Raw genomic sequence first — 21721 nt, forward strand, 5'->3', positions numbered from 1 at the left:
AAATTTGAAGTTTCATAACTGATTTTCTTGAAAAGTTGAAAGTTTACGCGGCAAGCGGCGGGGCGCGGCTTTGTCATTTCAACCTTCCACGCGGCACGCGGCGAAAAAGTCAAAAGCGGCCGCGTACGCTGCGCGGCTTGCATCACTATTTTCTATTAGTTGACAAACCGCAACCATACAATACGCGCATCCGAATGAAATGCTCTGTAATCCAGTTCAATTGAATTTATTGCATTAATTTCAAGAATAAGCTCACGTAAAACAATTGCATAGATGACGCACGTTGTCTCCAGAAACATGGACGATTTGTCTAAACCAAAACGGTTATAAAACAACGTATAAATTATGCTACGTACTGTAGCCTATAAGGTCACTAGTTTAAACACATGCTGTGGCAAAGAAGCTTGTCCCTATGGTGATATAACTACACAATTCTGGAATAGAAGCAGTAGTAGGCTAAAGTAAATATTTTGTGATTTTATATAAATGACTAGATTTGCACAGTGCACACGCATGGACCGAAAGATCTTCACGTCACCAAAAATATATATAGTGTAAAAAAGTTGGATAAGCACAGTTCAAAAACCAAATAGGACAACACACAGCTTTTGCCCATTTGGGTAGGTATAATTTTTTTCTGTAGGGTAGCCTACTTCTACCAAGGGTACTGAAAATGAAAAAAGGCAGACCAAAGAAAACATGGGATGACACCGTGATACAAGCCCTGGCAAAAAGAAACTTCAAAATGCCATCGACAGAGAGAAATGAAGGAGCCACTGTAGACAACTGGTCGACCCTGATGTTTCGGGATGAAAACCAGGCTTCTTTGAAGCAAAACGGAGATAGACACAGAGAGGACACTTTTACCAGTAAGCTGCCTGGTGGCAAAATCATGCAGAGCACAACTAGAAAACAAAACGGTCATTGATAGAAACAAGCAAAACTTCATTCAGTCGAATGAAATATTTGGCAGAGTAGTTTTCAAAGGTTTTTTAAAAAAGAACGGCTACTACTGAAACAAGTTTTGCCAGAGAGGTCATGCTAACAGTTTCATCTGGTTTAGCTTCTTTCATTAAGTAAGGCCAACGTTAGCCCAGGTGGTGCTAACCATCAAGGATCATAAACAACTCAAATATCAGCCATTTCACAACTCTGCTCCTGTGCTATGAGTGGAGCGGAGATCAGCCATGGTTCAGTTCAGTTTTTTTTATTTCTGACCATCACAACGAACCTTGCGGCTGTTTGAGCACCTTTTACGATAGCTCATCATTTATGAACATAAAGTAAACGCAAAAATAGTAATTTGCGATAATTGAATGTACTATAATGTACATGAATTACTAAACTTTATCGGCAATATTTTGTCGATTTTACATATTGCTGCGAGTGAGCCACGCGAAATCTTGCGCTTTCCGCTTGGACGTTGGTTCAATCATGACATTGATGAGGCTGCAGCGTCCACTGGATGTCGCCGTTAAGCTCTCTCTAAATGCATCAGCCAACTCCTCAGGAGTTCGACAGAAGTATCCTCTACCTCCGAACGCTCCCATCATCTTGTCATACCGCGCACTTGCCGATAGGAACATTGGAGGTGCTCTAGAAGGAAAATGTAATTTTGTTTTCACTGGGATAAGTTGCACTGTTATAATAATGCACGAAGAAACCGCCAGATCAAGTAGCGCCGGTTCGACTCTCAGGCCGAGTGGATGGAATAATTCAGACAACAATCGGAAACTTCACTCTGTCAATCTCAGTAACCGATTCTGCGTCAGTTGTTGAAAACGTCTAGAAGCAAGTATGCACAACTGACAAGAATAACCTTTCAGAGGCTTTGTCAGTCCGAGCATAAAGATTCAAAATCAACCAATAATGATCCTACGCAAAAAGATAGCTCTATGAAAACTCGATTTCTTTCTTGAATGAAGTTGTTAAAGCAATCAGACACGATTGTATGAAAGTCTTTGATGCTTTTTTTAAGTGAAAGTAACAACAATATAGACGTGAGTCGAGTGTTTGGTGCTGAGTTAATTACGACGTAAGTTTAGACAGCTCTGATGAGGTAGCAAATTTAAACCAGAACAACATGCGGCACTACAAGGGGACAGGTTGTAATACTTCGACATATCACGCTAATAGACTGCGCACACATACCCTGTCGAAATGTCATCTGTCGTGTTGAGCATGCTCCAGAAATCTTCGTCGCCTCCGAACCCTATGCCGTTGTTATTGACGACGACAAAAACAATGGGAAGCTTGTAGCGGTTGACGGTTTCCAATTCCATTCCGGAAAATCCAAACGCGCTGTCGCCTTGGATGCAAACCTGGAGGAAGGTATTGTGAGTTGTAATCTGCACTACACTGAATGGTTGGTTAGTGGGCTAACCGATGTTCATTCTATGATTTGCTACGTTTGCAAATAAAATGAGAAATATTGTACTACATTAATAATACAGGTCAACAAAAAGATTTCTTCGGTGCCTAAAATGTTAAACTCTTTTTTGAAATATATTTGGGACACTGATTTCAAAAGCTTGTTTCCGTCAGATCATCTAGTTTTTGAGATATGGCATATACTGTATGTCATGTTATTGCTTTAAGTTGTATTGTAATTTACGTTGTTGCTGATTACTTTGTTGCTGATTGCTTTGTTGCTACGTTGCCTTAAGTTCCTTTGTCACTTTTACTGGTGTGTTTATGTTTAGTCTGATTTCAGTTTGCAGTTTATGTCTCAGTCTTTTAGCGGAATAAACTTCTTCATAGAGGAATTGTAGATGGTTTCACTACATTTTATTCCGCTAAAAAAAGTATGGATTTGAAAGACTTGCGCCCTAGACTCTTAGCTGCAGACCCGCAAAGTAAAGACGCTAAACGACAATGGGTGCATTGGTATAAGTCTTTTACAATTTATGTAGAGAAGCTTGGAGAAGTTTCAGCTGAAGACAAATTGAATTTGCTTATAAATCACATAGACGCTTCAATATATGAACTGGTGTGTGAGACAACAAGTTATGATGAAGCTATCGAACAGCTGAAGCGCCTTTTTGAAAAGGTTTCTAACCCCATGTTTTCTCGATTTGTTTTAAAAACTAGGAAGCAGAAGCCAGATGAATCACTAGACGAGTACATGCAGACGTTAAAGCGATTGAGCCTCCCCTGTGACTTTCGGGCCGTATCGGCAGTTGCGCATAAAGAGGAAGCTATTCGTGACGCGTTTATCGCTGGGATTTCGTCAAATAACATTAAACAACGCTTGCTAGAGGACAAAACTGCTTCGCTACAACAAACTTTTGATAAAGCTCGATCCTTAGATGATGCCCAAACGTTTTGCAATCGTTTTGAAATGACTGCGAGCCAGACTCCGTCTTCACTTGATTGTGGCGCAACAGCTTTTGAAACTCGTCCTACCTTTAAAATGGAAGATTCCTCAGATAAGGAAGAAAGCTCAGATGTTAGCGCCGCGTTGGTTGAAAAGTGTAACTATTGCGGAAATAGGCGACATAGTAGAAGATATTGCCCTGCTCGTGAAGTTATTTGTTTCAAATGTTCTAAAAAAGGTCATTTCTCAAAAGTTTGTCGTCTTTCCAAGGAAAATCGAAAACCTATTTATTCATCTGCTTCTACTCCACGAGACGTCATTATGAATATGACAACCAAATCTTTCGACACCCACGAAAAGGTCAACGTCCCTGTTACAGTTAACGGAGTTCAAGCCAATGCTCTCATTGACACTGGCTCTACCCTTTGTCACATGAGCGACCGTTTAAGAAAGCGTCTAAAACTAAATCTCGAAGAAAGTGAATGCCGCATTGGTTTAGCCGTGAAAGGATGTTTATCGCAAAGTTTAGGAACCTGTAGTGTAAAAGTTGCGCTTTTTGGACAAGAGTATGATAATGTAGGAGTTACTGTTTTGAAAAATTTGCTCACCGACCTAATTATCGGACAAACTTTTATGAAACAGCACAAAAGTGTGAATATTCAATTTGGAGGCCCTATGCCAACGTTACAGATTGGAGCATTAGAAGCTATTAAAACGTCTACTTCAATACAGCTTTTCAAACACTTAAGGAAGGAGTGCCATCCGATTGCTACAAAGCCTAGAAAGTATTCTCAAGCCGATAGAAGTTTTATCTCTTCAGAGGTGCAGCGACTTTATAAGGAAGGTCTAATTGAGCCGAGTCGTTCGCCATGGCGAGTACAACCTCTTGTGGTCACTCAAGACAATCACAAAAAGCGTATGGTCATCGATTTTAGCCAAACCATAAACAAGTTCACTTGTTTGGACGCGTATCCTTTAACTCTTATGTCAGACGTAGTGAACAATGTCGCTAGGAACAACATCTATACAACGCTAGATTTAAAAAGTGCGTACCACCAAGTAGAAGTTCCTCTGCAAGATCGAAATTACACTGCTTTCGAAGCCAATGGAAGCTTGTGGCAATGGAAGAGAACGCCGTTTGGCCTAACGAATGCTGTACCTGGTTTTCAACGGATAATGGACAACATTATCAAAGACTACGAGTGCAAAGGTACGTACGCTTATCTTGACAATATTACCATTTGCGGGAAAACCCAAGAAGAGCACGATCAAAACTTATCAAAATTTCTTGCAGTAGCTCGAGAATGCAATCTAACTTTCAATGAAGCAAAAAGTACTTATTCGGCGGATACAATCGACTTGCTTGGATATAGAATCTCTAAAGGTACTTTAAGTCCTAACCCCGAAAGAGTGGAATCTCTACTAAAAATCCCGCCTCCAGTAAGTAGCAAACAACAGCAGAGGGTTGTCGGTTTATTTGCGTATTATGCGCAATGGATCTCGCATTATTCTGATAAGATTCAGCCTCTAATTCAAAATACTACCTTTCCTCTGAACGATGCAGCCCTTAACTCTTTCGCGACCTTGAAAGCTGAATTGGCCCAAGTTACGCTTGGGGTGATAGATGAAGAAATATCATTTACAGTAGAAACTGACGCATCTGACATTGCGATTTCAGCCACTTTAAATCAGAACGGGCAACCCGTTGCTTTTTTTTCCAGGACACTCAACAAAAGTGAAAAGGTTCACTCAAGCATAGAGAAAGAAGCGACGGCAATTATCGAAGCCATTCGAAAATGGAGTCATTTTCTAGCGGGACGCCGATTCAAACTTGTCACAGATCAAAAATCGGTGGCATTCATGTACAACAGCAACAACCATGGCAAGGTAAAAAACGCAAAAAATTTAAGATGGCGACTGGAACTATCACAGTACGATTATGAAATCGTTTATCGAGCAGGGAAGTATAATACTGCTCCCGACACTTTATCTAGAGTGTATTGTGCAACTATGATGGACAATTCGTTGTATGAAATTCATGCGGCCTTATGCCACCCTGGAGTAACTCGCATGCATCATTATGTTAAAACAAAGAATTTGCCTTATTCTATTGATGACATCCGTAAAATGACATCCTCTTGTAAAATTTGTGCTGAGTTGAAACCTAAGTTCTACAAGCCAATTGAAATTCCATTGATAAAAGCTACGCAACCTATGGAGCGCTTAAGCATCGATTTCAAAGGACCTTTACCTTCTGTTACAAGTAACAAATACATTCTGACTGTAGTAGATGAGTACTCTCGATTTCCTTTCGCCTTTCCTTGTAGTAAAGTAGACACTGAAACTGTAATTTCGTGCATGTCTAGTCTTTTTGCAATGTTTGGTAAATGTAGTTATGTGCATTCGGATAGAGGTGCATCGTTTATGTCTAAAGATTTTGTGTCTTACATGTACAGTTTGCGTATTCCTACCAGCAGAACCTCTATATACAATCCACGAGCTAATGGCCAGTGCGAAAGATATAACGACGTAATTTGGACTTCTGTAAAACTTGCTTTGAAAACTCGAGATCTCCCTATTTCTAAATGGGAGTGTGTTCTACCTGATGTTTTACATTCCATGCGCTCTTTATTATGTACTGCAACAAACGTGACGCCACACGAGCGATTTTTTTATTTTCAGCGTCGTTCAAGTCTAGGTCTTTCCATACCTACTTGGGTTAAATGTCCTCAAAAGGTTTTATTGAGACGACACGCTCGTGCTAGCAAGTATGACCCGCTTGTCGAAGAAGTGGAAATGACTCATGCAACTCCGAACTATGCGCACGTTCGTTTCGCGAACGGACGCGAAACCACAGTGTCAATTCGTGACATCGCTCCAACTGCTCGTGGTGGCTTGGACGAGTCGACTCTTAGTTTGCCTGATCCCGGGAGCCCTGCAAACTCACACAATCTGCCTGGACATGATGAGATAAACAAACCACCTTTGGAATTTCCCGAACAAATTACAACTACTAATGAGCCAGTCAATGAGGATACACCTGCCCCATCATCGGAAATTCATATACCGACTGATTCCAGCGAGCGCCCCATGCCCCGGCGCTCGTCACGTTCAAGGCGACCTCCGAATAGATTTGTAAATTAATTTTATGTTGATCCCTGTGTAGGCTATAATCTTTAGAAGGGGTGAATGTTATGTTATTGCTTTAAGTTGTATTGTAATTTACGTTGTTGCTGATTACTTTGTTGCTGATTGCTTTGTTGCTACGTTGCCTTAAGTTCCTTTGTCACTTTTACTGGTGTGTTTATGTTTAGTCTGATTTCAGTTTGCAGTTTATGTCTCAGTCTTTTAGCGGAATAAACTTCTTCATAGAGGAATTGTAGATGGTTTCACTACACTGTATAACTTCTGTGACGCTGGATTTCGTCTAGTTTGCATTACTGCTGCGGATGCTGGTTTGCATTAACTTCAGTACATCTAGCATGATACAATCACTTTGATGTTTGCAAACAACACACATTAAAAGTTTAAAAGAATCCTTTTCTCGCTAAGATATACGAAAACTATGCAAACTCTGGCGTCACAGTGGATATATCTCGAAAGAGAAATAGAATGGGACAATAACTGATTGCATCTTTAGAATCAGCGTCCCGAATACTCCTCAAAATAGCTCTAACATTGCAGGCACCAAGTTGGCTGTTGACCGTGGTGTTGACCAATGCAATGGTTCCTTGTAATTCAGTCAAATCGTTCGTTGAGTAAGATTTATTTTGCTAACGCAAAACGCGACAGTGAAGTTGCCTTAATAAACGTGTAATAAAACCAATCAAAACTAACTATGTCGAAGGTTACTGTGATTCGATCGTAAAGCGTAAGTTTGTGAAATTTTCTTTTGACAAATTGTAACTGATTGCCGGGGTAAGAAACACAATTTGAACTACTTTATGCAATAGAATGAGCAATGAAAGACAAAATAACTTGTGAAAAACAGCATTAATCGCTAAAGGAAGCAGCTCCATACTCAGTGAGAATAGTTTTATAACCGAATTCGATAAAAGCTAAAACTTTACTTAATATTTTAAATTTCTTCAGTAACAAGTGGGTGAAAACACCATCTAACCAAGAGACTTAAACTGTAATATAAAAAAGCTGTAGAAGTTCTAGCACAAAGATTCAGATTGGCATGCTTCAAATCGAAAAAAAGAAAGGAAATGGCCGCGACCTCTGGCTCAATGACAATTTTTACTTTTGCAACGACGATCTTTTAAGATGTGTAGAAAAAAAATGTAGAAAATAGATAACTTGGTGGAAGAATACAACAGTAGAGCATTTCATTCAAATGTTGGAAACAAAACCCTCTTGACATAATTTGCAATGCATTCAATAATAAGTTTTTAAATCTTAGCAAGAACTGTTCTCGGCAGTGACCCTTCGATGTGACTGCAACTTGTCATATTGCTCCATACACAATAGTTAATTATTCACAAAGGGCAACATCCACCGAAATATAAACAAAGCAGTTATGGAAAATCAAGTGTCTTGACATTGAAAATACATTGACAAACAACATTTTAATAAAAAGTAAACTTTTCAAAGGGTGAGGTATTGGATCAATGTTCATGTTCAACCATGATTGTGCAATGTGCAGTCTCCTCAGCAAAAAGTCTAGCGAAAAATAAAGCGAACGTTCAACATGGTCATGACCATCGCGTATCACGCGTAACAATTGTGCCGGTTTGAACTTGTCAACCACCCATGCCGCTACTCACCACTTTGTTGGGTTCTGTGTTGTGCAATTTAGCTTGATCCGCGGCGTAGAGACTAGTAGCTATAGCGAAACCAACACCGACCCCCATCGTGCCGAAAGTTCCGGCATCCAACCTTAAAAACAAAGTTTATTTTTGTATAGAGCACGTGATTTGCAACTGATAGCTAGTTTGCTAATTATCTCGCAGTTTGAAAGTCAATCACGAATTTTTCTTGTCCATCATTGACAAAAAATAAAACTTTAAAACTACATCCTGATCGAATAAACTCGAAGTTGGCAATTTCATATCATGTGATGCTTACAAAAGCTGCAATACTGCACTTCCAAACTGATCAAACTTTTACAGATTATTTAAAATAAAAAACTACAGAAAAGGCCTTCGTCCAGCAAGAGCAGACAGTTAATAAATGTACGTGTAATTACAATGGTAGCTCAACATTTCAAGGTGACCTACCCTCCGCAAATATAATGGGTTAGCTGCCGCAATGGTAATAAATCTCGTTCAATTAAGTGACGTGCGTACCTGCGTCGAGGAAGATGGTTCGGGATCATGGTCCTGCTGATGTCCATGGTGTTAGCACCTTCACAAACTGTGTAGCAATCTTTAGCGAGTTGCTTTTGAAGAACATCAAAAACCGCGTAATAATTCATTGGCACCGACTTGTCGTCTGCTAGTTCCTGCATCAGCACAAAACATCATTCGTTTTTTAGTAAACAGAATTACAATGCTTAGCAAAAGATGAAATCGTTTTTAGCCATGTCTACCACCAAATTAAAATTTAGAAACCTGGACAATTAACAAACCAATTCATAAAAGAATAAATGGGTTTGAAATGTGGGCATTCCGAAAAATGCAGAAGATTTCCTGGACTGTCAGAAAAAGCAACCAAAATAGTTTTAAATCAAATTAAACAAACAAATAATTTACTAAAAAAATCGAAGAAAATCAACTTCAATTTTTAGGAGAAGTGCTGCGAGAAGGAAAATTAGAACATCTCTCCCTCACAGGCAAAATTGAAGAGAAGCGTGCCCAAGGCAGACAAAGATTAACGTACTTAAACCAACATACACTTAATACACACAACAAACAACAGAAAATCTTGGAAACTTTTCATGCAAGAAGCAGTCAATACTTGGAATCAAGTGTGACAATAAAAAAAGAAAAGGACAACCAAAGTGGTTCTCTTTGGTGTTTTTTATTCCAATAAAACTACTTGTTGCGATATTTGCTATCAGACGCCTACTTTAGTTTGTATCGTATTCGAGTTGATTTTTTCTTTAAGAAACGACCACCATTCCGACTGCCCTGCAACCTTCCATGGTGAGCTATCCCCGTTCATTCTGTGCACCGACCCCAACTGCAAAACATCAACTTGCTACTGGCGCCAGCAAAGAGCTTTTTTTCAGGGCTTTGTTAACAGTTAAGTCATTAAACACATACCAACCAATGTTTGTTTCAGTAGCACAAGCTGTTATGAAAAGTTAATTAAGCAAAAACTTACTTGCAAAACTAAACACAATATTTTATAAGCCATGTCAGTAAAGCCATCCAACCTAAGACTCTTAAGAATAGTGTACTAACAGCGTAAATAGAAATCTGCAATTGATTGATCTATCAATTAACAAGTGCTAAATTTGCCAACTAATATAAACAGTTCCCGTTTCCTTTCACAACACATCTGCAATGAACGTCCTCTACCTGCTTGAGGATGTCTGGAAGATTGCCGTGCAATGCCACAGCTGCAGTGACGTTGTTGTGCAGCTCTTCAGGGCAAATGTCGATTTGAATAAATTTTATGTTCTTTTGAAAGCGTGGTTTTCTGCAATATATACATGCAGTCAACTCATATTTGGTTACACAACCACATATTTATCGTGTAATTAGTTATGTTGTTATTACGTAACGCAGTTGTAAAAATTTAAAAAAACACTAGGGTAATGTTTCACTTTTCTCCACTCATTGCTTCACTAGTTTAGATTATTGCCACAATCTCTTGTGGTACAAGGTTTATGATCAGTCCATCAACTTTTGAACATAGACTTAAAATTGGCATCGGATTCATTGTGTGAAAGCCTGATTCAAAGAATTCCCTGCAGTCAAGTTGAAGAAAGCATGAGTGCGCACTTTACGTTTGTAAACGCCAACATCATCATCAACGCCACAATAAAGCCTTAGCCTCGACTCCAGCTAAACGTTACCAACAATTCACATCACAGGCAGTAAATCATGGCAGCAAAGAACCGTTGATCTCACCTGCCGAAGTGGAGCTGCCAATTGAGTCGAGCACCGACAAGAAGTATGACGTCAGCATGAAGCAAGGCCCTGAGAAGAATACACTATTTACATAGAAATTCTGTTTGTACACGCATAGAAATAATCATGTTATGTGCGTAAATCACGTACGTAAAGGGATGATAACAACACTTTCCTCTACAGAGGAAAATATTCTAATGGCGACAATCGCTGCTAGAAAAGAATCGGCCGCTCCACTAGTTGGGAAAAAAACGAGTTTGGATAATGATGAGCAGAAAAAAGCGCAAATGCAGGATTGCAGGTGTCCTCAAAATCGATAAACTTATACCTCATTTTACATCGTCTAGGATTACGCGTAGCCACTGACATCAGTGCTACAGACAAAATTTGTATACATATTTATAATTTTTATGTGACTCGATAACAAATGCCTCGCAGACCGGTTGCAAATTTGTAGATGTGAAGACTCAATAAGACAGAGTTTTACCAATGACAAAATAATAAATCTTTTCATGACCAGTCACCTAGAGCAGGGCTTCTCAAACTTTTTTGTTCTGCGACCCCATTTTGAAAAATATATTTCTGTGCGACCCCATTATGAGGACATCCACGTTAATGACATTAAAACGAGGTTAGTTCTTTTGTCTCAATTTGTTTCGGTTCTTTTTAGCTTACTTTATAATTCTCTTGTTGAAAAAACACCGCTGGTTGTTGAAAAAACACCGCTCATCTCTACCCAGGGTGTAATAAATTGGGTGGGCGTAGTTGCCGAAGTAAAGGCGGCCGAGAGAAAGGAACTGGCCACCCTACTCTCCTTAGTGCCGAAGGCTTAGTACAATGGGAACCTTATCTTCTTATACCCAACACTTGAATCAAGCATGGGAACACCTTTACATTTTTATAATTCTCTTACTATTGTTTTCTTTGTGCTCCCATTGTTACCTCATGAATCTACGGAACTTAACCAGTAACCACTGATCCATAGTCAATTAATCTTGTAGCCTAACTACTTTAAACTTTAGTCTAGGTTCCTTCAGAAACTAGTTGCTAGGCTACTCTGAAATCATTATGCGACCATAAGGTTGCTTTTGGTCAGCACGTTACAGCAATGATAGCGTAACAATTTGCATCAATTGTTACGATTGGTTATATTTTATGTTCGACATTTCACACCGACGGTTGCGGTCAATCGACATCATGGTAATGTGGTTATATATTATTTAGGTTATTTAAGTATGAGAATGGTTTGTTTATAAGTTGAATTAAGATGTAGGCTGTCTAACTGCCTGATGAAATTTCTATCTATCTAATTTATCTAGTTTGGCTATCTGACTCCATGAAATAATTTCCACACAATTGTTATTCGAATTATAATTTTAAGTTATCAGAAGGTGTTCATATAATATTGTAGGTCTCTAACACAATTTGAATTTATACATTACAGAATAGTGAAATTACAGAACAGGGAAACATTATTGAAATTACGGAACAGGGAAACATTATTACAAATCATTACATTTTTAGCTAAACAATCAATTTAATGTTTTCTGAGAGCTGAACTGGTCTAACTGGGCTGGTTTGATGTGAGCTAGTCCGATTTGATAGAGCTGGTTTCGTGTGAGCTCGTCCGATTTGATAGAGCTCTCGTCAAAGGACGAACAAACCATTTTATAATCATCAGTTCCCTTTTTCTTATTGACTTCGGGAGCAGATTAAATGGAAATTTACAATTCTTTAGGAAATTACGCATGGTTTGAAATGGTTCATTTTAGTTAAAGAAAGGGAATTTATATGATGAAATAATGGATCGCTACAGTAAGACTACAACCTACCGGCACTAGACTAAATTAAACTATTTCATTACGACCCCAAAAGTTCATTACGCGACCCCATTTGGGGTCGCGACCCATAGTTTGAGAAGCCCTGACCTAGAGCAAACATTACTATGCAGGCCTCGAAATTCCGGCGGTCATGACCTCCGGAATGACCTCGAATGTCTGCCGAAGCCGACTCATTGGTCGGTCATAAATGACCGCCGCAAAATTCTTGACAAAAACAGAGCTAATGCAGCAAAAATATATTTTAAATTTGAATTGTTACAATTGTTTGTTTAACGCGAACAAATACGGAGCTGAAACAATAATAGTACAGGCAATTGCTTTAAAGATCACATTAGAGTGGCGTGGTTAACGAGCTAATGGCAAAAGTAGCCATTTTTACATCATTTCAACGCCTTGCAATGTTGCCTTGAAATAAAGTTGTCTGAACTTTTCGGCAGGATATGTATTCTAATTTTAACAATGAGGATTATTGCGTTACATTGATCGTTTGTTAAAAAGAAACGTCACAGAGAAGCAAGTCTCAGCTGGGTTCCGCACGTGCTCAGGCGAATGTGGCGACCTTATTCACGCTGATACTGATAGAAATAGAATTTCTGCACAGAAGGGAGGGTGTTAGACTAACACTATTGTGTTAGTTAGTTAACACTAACACTATTGAGGGCTAACACTATTGAGTCACTAATGCGCATTTGTCTGGACAGTCCTGACATGGAGATTTACGACCCTGCGCCGACAGTAATCGCTTGGCACAACGATTCTATAACGCAAAAACCACGGAATAAGTGATCGTAGTTGCTTTTGTAATGAGGAAATTTGGATTGTTGTTTTCAATTGTGTTTATTGCGTCATTACACGACTGTCATTAACGCACTGATTTATTTGCAAGCAATCTGTTCCAGTATAGCCTACTTCAGGGTCGGTTAATTAAGCCATCAACCATTGCAGAGTTATTCTGTTGTAGAAAATCTTCTACAAACACGACTACACAATACTGTAGTGTAATTTTGTGCAAAATCTACGTATGCAAAAAATATGTCCGGTTGAGATATTAAATGTCCGCTGAAAGGGCCAGTCCGGTAGGACATGCTTGACCGCCGGAAAAAAGTACAAATTTCGAGGCCTGCTATGATAAATGATTTCAAATTATCGTCGTCAAAAGAGTGGAATAAAAAACGTCCTTACCTTGAGCGAGCAGCTGAAACGCACAGCGGGTGGTCATCGGGCACTACTCCTTTGCCCATGGGAGTGGGAAGGAATGGTAGATTATGGAGTTCAATGAGTTGTTTTACTTCATTTTCTGCATGGCTGTAGTTTGCACCTTTTCCCACAATAACAAGGGGACGCTTTGCACTTTGCAAGCACTGGTATGCTCTCTGAATGTCGATGCTGCTGGCAACTGGGTGTGGAGGAGGTCCACACTTTTCACGCCACCTGAAGTATTAATCTTGCTTGAAAGAGGAAGTTGAAATATTTATATCTTCCACTAAAGAATAAAGCAGAAGATAACTTCAAGATATAAAACTTTTCAATATTTCAAATGACATAGAAGTGTACATCCCAACCATTGACATGAAAGTAGTTTAAAACAATCTCCTGAAGCAACGTATAACTCTTTTAAGCATAACTTTGACAAAAAACATATTACTGCAGGTTGAAAAATGGGTATGCGATCATACATTACCACAGGAAATTCGAGAAAATGTCTTGTAAGTTTGATTTGCAATTGAAACAAAATCATGTATTGGTATATAACAAGTTCAACGAGAAATTCAGTTATGAAACTCATGTTGTTATTTTTCTATGAGTGTTTTCTTTCTTATGTACTGGTTTCTCCTTTATTATCGCTAAAATATATTTACATGCATGTGTTTTCAACAACTTCGGAATTGACATAATTTCCTGGAATATCAATATAACATGCTCCCGGGCGACCGTATGTTGAAAATCGGTATGCTTTTTCCACTACTTCTGGTATAGCTTGAATACTGCTTGGCCGGGTAGTATACTTGGAATACTGACGAGCTGCCTCCACCTGTTAGTACAGTAAAAACTAATTGGATACGTCAAAAGCAAAATGGTTGTAACTTTAATCTAAAAAACAGCCCAAATGTAGATACTAAACTCATGTTTAGCAAACGCTTCGAAAACTCAACTGTCTTCATCTTCAGCGATATTAAACAGCACTACCCTTTAGTTTTTGAAACGTTTGGTGAACATGAGTTAGTATCTACAGTACACTTTGGATTCTTTATTTCTTGACCAGATTATTGGATAGACCTATCTTTCAAACCTTACCTTATTGACAAAATTGCAATGGTACTTTCTAGTCTCACGTGACAGATGAGCATTGTGTGAAGAGTGCTCAAAAATACAAATGAAATTGTACTATTGTTGAATTTTCTAATGTGTTAACGAACAAAAAAATGTGTATGTTTGATTTGTTAAATGCACTATTAGTTATAACCCACATAACTTGTCTCATATCAATTAAGTCGTTCACTCGTTCTGACTAACTTTAGAAAGGATAAGATGTCAATTTTCCAGGGTTGATCGGTTTACACCACCCGGTTAAAACCTGGTTTAAACCGGGCAGTTTTGACCACCTATTGCTGGTCAAAACCCCTTTAGTGTATGAATCAAGTTGCGTTTCAATTGAATTAAAAGTATTACCCTCCATGTTATTAGTAATGATGTTCAACTATATTTTGTTTTGATCAACATAACCTAAATGCTGGATTTGGAACAAAAAATATTCAACTTCTCTGTTTGTTTTTGATATTTCAATCAGTTGGTTATTTTAATTATTGAGAAAATTCAAATTCTAAAAATAAGTTTCTGATGAACCAAAAAATGCTTGGTAGAACGATGAACAATTTGCACAGCCAACTGAAGTACAAGAATTTATTCCAACAATTTTTTTTATGAAAAACATTTGCCATCAAATTTTATCCAGTTAAAATAAAACAATGCAAATGCATATTCTAAGATGCTTTAAAAATTAAAGACAGGATAGTTTATGATTCGTTCTTTGAAGCCTACCTATGCCTATCTACTTTATGTAAGTTAGAACACCTCAATTGAACAATTGGAATTAACAAGTCTCTCCAGTATATTCAAATGCTTCATTCACCAGTCAATTTCACCTTTTCCTTCTCCCTCCTCCCTCACCTTCTACCATCTCCCTCACATTTTCAGTGATTTTCTGGCGAACACGATCAAGCAACTCATTACAGGGTTTTGACCAGTTTAAACCTAGTTTTGACCGGTTAAAACCAGGTTTAAACCGCTTAGTGGTCAAAACCCAGTTTTGACCACTTAGAGATCAACCCAGCAATTTTCACCCACCACGGTCATGTGAGTATTTCTTTGTAGTTACTAACTCATTTTCAGCAAATGCTTCAAAAATTAAACTGTATTATCTTAGGTGCGATTCAATCATATTCACCTGAAGAAGACAACATTTTGTGCTTTTTATTTTTTGATTATATTGGCTAGGCATTCCATCACATTTGGTTACATGTTTTTTTTAAATAAAGAAAGCAGAAATTTTTCTTTGGCCTTACAGATTTTTATGATATAATCCCTCATGCATAGTTAGCAGTTGAGTTTTCACAAAACTTGCACTGAGCCCATTCTCGTCTGAAAAGGGTGTTTGATCTCATTTTGTCATTTAACTTTGTATTGAATTAAATATGAATAAATTTCTAGAATTCTACAAATGTAGGAAGATGTACATTTTTTAAAACACTAATATATATACAGTAGAATTCGCCTATAACGGCTTCGTTTATGACGTCAATTCGCCTATTACGTCACATTTCGCTCGGTCCCGGCAGAATTCCTATCTTTTACATACATTGTAGTTCGGCTACAACAGCATCGCCTATAACGTCAATTCGCATGTAACAGCACCCTTTAATGGTCCCCAGACGTCTTTTGTTCGTTTATAACGTCACTTTAAGCCATCACCTTCACCACGAACAGTCAGTCTTTTAATCCAGTTAGCGCTGCTGCTTGCAAAATGTCTTCCCTTTATTTCGCTATGTCGTTCTCAGCAGGGACTTTAAGTGAATTAACTTTTTTCCCGCGTGAAAAACTATCACGTGTAAAAAGCAGCTCTACAGCTGTGTCAAATCCGTGTCAAAACCGAAAGAGCTCAAGATCAATGCCTTTTTTGCTAATAAACAATGAACTTTTCTACTAATGTATGTAACGAGCTGGATTGCGCAAATTTCCTGTAGGTTATTTTTTTTAAACAATTTCTTTGTTTACTGTATTTTCTGCGTGCCTTTTGTCAGTTTGGTGGTACACAGTAACCCTGATTGGATTATACACCTCTTTCTTTAATCAAAAAACACTTGTGGAATAGTTTGCGGTAGTTCGTCTATAACGTCAATTCGGCTATAACGTCAGTTTTTGCAAATCCCCTAGAGGTGCCGTTATAGGCAAATTCTACTGTACATTCATTTTACAGTAGCATCAATTGCTGTTGTAAATTAAAATAAATAAAAATCGAAATTTGCACCCTTAATAAATTAAGTACGATTTTAAATGAAGTGTCACTGTCACAATTTCAAAACTTAAACTTTTTAATCTTTATTCAGCAATAGTTATGTGTTATATATATACCTGTGGAAATTCTTGAAAAGCTCCCATAGATTCTTGATCTTGATCAGACGATCCACCAATCACCAACATTGGCCAACAATTCTCCATTGCGTTAGACATCCCAGCCAATGCGTGAACCAATCCTGGTCCAGACACAACCAAGCATACTCCTGAAGATATTCGTACAAAATATACAATATTTGCCAATATTCTACTGTTACAAATTTCTTGAAGAGTTCTAACAAAATCGTTTCAATTTTCAAGCACATTACCGGCAACATATAAAATGTTGTACATCAACTATCATGCTCAAGAACCAAGGTGTATCGAATAATATGAAGATGAAACCAAATTAGTTAAAAAACCAGTATATATATCCCAGCACTTTGTACTCAGCAATCAGCATAAAACAGAATAAAATTGATGGTTCTCATTTCAGTCTGCCAGACTACAGCATTCATAATATTTAAGCTTTGAGTACAAACAAACTGTAAAAGAAGATGACTTGAAACACCAGTGCTTTTCAACCTTGTTAGCACAAAAACCTTCTTACAGCAATTAATGTCGCCTCGCTACCACCTATGAAACTATTTATTAAAAGTATGTATATATAGCCTATTTGATGCAAAGTTTAATATAATTTAATTCATGAGGACACCCAGTCAAGTCTCATTTCATGGTTCTAATGTGAACATTTGATATCAAAAACATTGTTTTGCAATGTTGCAGCTTTCCTTACATTTCCTATCCAGCTTGGCTAGATTATAGGAAAGAAAAATAATGAATAAAAGCTATGGTACATTTTCACCAACTGCATTTATAGCAATCTTTTATTTAACCATTTATCAATTTATTAAAATCAGTTTCAGTAAAATAGTTGATGCTGCATCTTTTTGCTTGGTAATGCGTGAAACTGAAATAAAAGAACTTCAGGCCTCGAAATTCGTTTTTGTTGACGGCGGACAAACGTGTCCGGTCTGAGCAGCTATCTCGGCGGACAAATTAAGTCTTACGGCGGACACACCAGTTTTAACGTCGATCGTCATACTTAATCCCTTTATCTTGATAAGTCTTCGCCATTTGAGAACCATAGCTACGGTTTAGGCTTTTTAAAATTTCAGCGAAGTCACTCTGAAAGGCTTTCATCAGACCAACGACGTGCGCTTGACGCCGTGTAGCTACTAAATATGATGATGATGATAATATGATGATTGTTAAAAATTTAAATTCTATGGAATTTTTGTGCTTGATGCAAATAAATAATAAAAAAATAATCCGCCGCATAACTGATTAACTTCCACCGAACGAGGTCGTGTGGCTTCTTGCGTCACAATGCTCTGGGCACAAGTCGGAAAACTTCTACACTAACGCGTAACGCTACTATTTTCTGATGTTCAAAGTTTCACTAGGCTTTTTTCTTTAGGTTTATTTTTGCGTGTCATGTGAGCGAAAGTGACGAAAAGAATAAACAAAACATTAGAAAAAGCACAATTATTTTTTCCCCTCTCCGTGATGCAGTCGCCTCTCTAAAATAGTATCAGTATTCCACGAGACCACGGCAGGCTCGGAGTTATAATCAGCGCAGTCAAGGCCATTCAAACATATGCGCATGATTAGAGCTTCAATAACATCGATCTTCAAAGACGTGCGCCAATCTCCACGAGATCACTGCTTGTCGTTAAGATACGTGATACCGAGATCTATTCCGTCTTTTCTCCAGACCGGCTAGTTGAGGGAAAAGCGTAAATGCGAGCTCTTCTTTAGCGATAAAATATGCGATTTCAAACAACCTCTTAATTTTGATTTTTTTTTTTTGTCACTCGTATTGTCGATGGCCTTGATGACCGGAAATTGATGGCTTGGGGTAAACGATGTGTTGTGATCTTTGACAGAGCTAATCCTTACATTCGTTGCTCCTTTAATATATATATGCCGCATGCGTCTATCACCACTAAAATTCCTAGTAGTAGGTTCATCGCCCTCATTCTCACTTTCAGAAATTTCCCTGGGCCTCTTCTTTTTCACTGTAATACCAAAACTTAAGTTTTGCGGCATCTTGCTGTAGTAGCCTATACTCTTATAATCTAACTTTGTAACCAACCTTGCATTATCAATATTACTCGGAGATCAAAGCCAGACATTGTGACATAAGACTTGAACTAAGTTGCGCGTGATTAGTGTAGAAGTACCGGTACTCCCATCAATTCTTAGCTAAGAATTCACCTCTGTTACGCTGATTCAATGTCATCAATCGTTGAAGCAACGTAAAATTCGAAAGTTTTTCAGCTTGAATGGAAGGTAAGAGATACAGTATTAACTTTTTCTAGATGCGCGCTTGGAATGCGATAATTTCGCTTTCCCAGCGCAAATTATATTCTTGCAACAGTTGTTCGTGCTATGCAATGACGATTTGTATCGCCAGTTTCTGCGATATTTCTCGGCGGACAAATATGACCGATCTAGAGGGTACTTCCCGCGGACATCACATGCTGTGACGGCGGACATGTCCGCCGTGTCCGCCGTGAATTTCGAGGCCTGAACTTTCATACAAAGTAGGCTCCACACTGAAAATTTTCAATGCTATTAGAAACGATAAAGTACTGACAAATTATAATGCATATTTGACACACAATTCAAAATAACCTTGGATTTTTGTCATAGTGTGGGGCTGTGGGCTACTACTTAACTTTAATCTACACAAGGCAATGTACAACAACTAGGTGAACAATATTGAATGCTTCCAAAAGTTAAAGCGTTTGCAACATCTGAAAGCTTACACAATAGGATAACCTAAGCTCAAGGAATAGTTTATTGTGAAAAAACACATTAGCCTAATTATTCATTTCTCACAAATAAGAATTGAAAAAGATACACTGGATTTTCAGGCGTCTTGCCCCCCTTGAAAAAATGGATTGTGACCCCACAGCAGTAGTGACTACCAGGTTGAAAACCACTAACTTACATATTATATAGGAAAAAGAAATGTGGTGGAATCAAACTTTCAACACCACTTCGAACAAGATAGACTGATTTTCATTTTAACATTTTTTCTATTATATATTTTGACCTTTAATTTTGCCTTCACCCTTAATTTTGTCACTTTGTGAAGTGTTGGTGGACAATTATAATTTTGCTGATACCGTATTTACCAACAACACTGGAATCTTACTACACATTGATTACATCCAATATGTATATAATATATAGTCTAATTATTTATTATTACATTATTACACCAGTTATTAACGAGACTGAATTCAAATAATTGGAAAGTGTTGAAGTAGTAAGTTTTGAAACATTCTAACCACCTGGCTTCCCACTAAGATATCCAATAGCTCCTGCAGCATAAGATGCTGCTTGCTCATTACGCATTCCTATAAATTTAATACCAACTTTCTGAATTTCCATTGCGACTTCAATGACAGGAACTCCAACAATTCCAAACACATATTCGATTCCCTAAAATACAAATTCATAGTGAAAGCAATGAACCCATTCGACACACTGTTTTTCAATATTTGGATGGACTCTTGCCATTCTAAAACTAATATAAGGAGCTAAAGTGTTTTGAATAAGTTTATAAGTTATAAAGAAATATGCAACTAATATTTCCAGTGAATTCCAATAGGATAAATGACAAAAAAACAACAGCCGCAAATCCATAAAACCAACCTGAGTTTTTAATGCAGTTGCAAGCACTTGAGCACCAGACACCTTTTCTTCATTGGTCATCTTTTATTGTTGTCTTTCTCAGTGAAAGTCTACAACATAACAAAAACTGCACTAAACCTGGAAATAAACATCTTGTAACCATTATAAAAAATTATGGAAAGAACAGGTGAAGAAGATGCGATGGACAAAGAGAGATGGAGAATAGGAGTGAAGACAATCGCTGCAAGGAATGAAACAGCTAGTCAGCTACCCCCACTAATGGAGACAAAACCCAATTTAGATGATGATGGTACGCTTAGTAGGTCTCTGTAGTGCACCCAGCATGAGGCCAAGGGGTTAGGGTTAGAACAATAATACAACAGGGCTGAGCATTACAACAATATATTTTACATATATATTTACAAATAGTTTTAACAGTCGACAATCATTTAACAGTTAAATTTGGGTTGTAGCCATAGGCGTAGAGTAGGGGGGTGTAGCGCACTATGGCGGTAGAGTTTGATTAACGGTGCTTCCTTCCTGAATTTTGATGTCAAATTGGGGTTTGCCTTTGCGTAAAATTTTAAATGAGTCAGCAGAGAATTTTCAATCTGTGCAAAAAAACTCCATGATATGGTCTTTGATGGCACTTTTCTTTACCTCTCTAAAGTTTAGATGCTCCCGTACTCTCGTGGTCAAATGTCTGGTGGACATACCGATGTCAATGCCGAATCACACGGACATGTAAAACTGTACACAACATTTGAGCAGAGAGACAAAGGCATCTGGGACTTTAGTTAAAAATACAAACTACAACAACTTTGAATGTTTTGTAAGTAGGAAAAACGTCCACATCAAATTTACTGTTTACAAAATTAGTGTTTTGTTTCAAACTGTTTTTGGGCAAGTTGTTGTTTTCGCAATTATTTGTGTTGGCAAACAGAAAGCTAATTCTATGTTGTCATACATGACAAAAAAGTCGAGATCTATAGAAGATTGCGAGAGTGGACATAAGGATGCTGATGGTGCTAGTAGTAGTGATTGAGAGAACGAATCCTGATGTATTGGCAACAGGTGGGTTGTGGGCCGTGAGTGCCTTTAAATATTAATCAAAGGGATGCACATTTGCCTATTGTCACTGTCACTATTGTCGCAAGTCAGTCGGTCGACATTTCTGAATTAGACCCCCCTAATTTTTTTTTCTGTGTGTACAACTGGTATGTCTAGACCAGAAGTGTTCAAACCAAGGTTGTAAAAAACCCAGCCCATTCAAGTTTATATGG

The 21721-nt window shown here is 38.0% G+C and overlaps 1 protein-coding gene across 1 annotated transcript; it reads right to left on the minus strand.

Annotated features, from left to right (window-relative positions):
- Nucleotides 1–220: 220 nt before the first annotated feature.
- LOC145769979 (2-hydroxyacyl-CoA lyase 1-like) lies at nt 221–20578 on the minus strand. The gene is made up of 12 exons (XM_082581548.1): nt 20460–20578; nt 20096–20246; nt 16809–16957; nt 14039–14211; nt 13362–13610; nt 10339–10407; nt 9784–9904; nt 9329–9442; nt 8608–8762; nt 8086–8197; nt 2152–2321; nt 221–1596 (listed from the first exon to the last, which is right to left on the minus strand). The coding sequence occupies exons 1-12, from the start codon at nt 20517–20519 to the stop codon at nt 1371–1373; spliced, it is 1749 nt and encodes a 582-aa protein (XP_082437674.1). The 5' UTR covers nt 20520–20578; the 3' UTR covers nt 221–1370.
- Nucleotides 20579–21721: the final 1143 nt, after the last annotated feature.

The sequence above is a fragment of the Aplidium turbinatum genome, chromosome 5 (genome assembly GCF_918807975.1).
Source record: "Aplidium turbinatum chromosome 5, kaAplTurb1.1, whole genome shotgun sequence".
NCBI lineage: Eukaryota > Metazoa > Chordata > Ascidiacea > Aplousobranchia > Polyclinidae > Aplidium > Aplidium turbinatum.

What these genes read in the sequence shown, in the direction of transcription:
- LOC145769979 (XM_082581548.1), bottom strand. Translation starts at nt 20,519, where the DNA reads ATGACCAATGAAGAAAAGGTGTCTGGTGCTCAAGTGCTTGCAACTGCA. An exon ending in GTTTCAGCTGCTCGCTCAAG is followed by an intron (nt 10,408 to 13,361) that starts GTAAGGACGTTT and finishes TATTCTTCTCAG; the next exon opens with GGCCTTGCTTCATGCTGACG. An exon ending in ACAGATGACATTTCGACAGG is followed by an intron (nt 1,597 to 2,151) that starts GTATGTGTGCGC and finishes TTTTCCTTCTAG; the next exon opens with AGCACCTCCAATGTTCCTAT.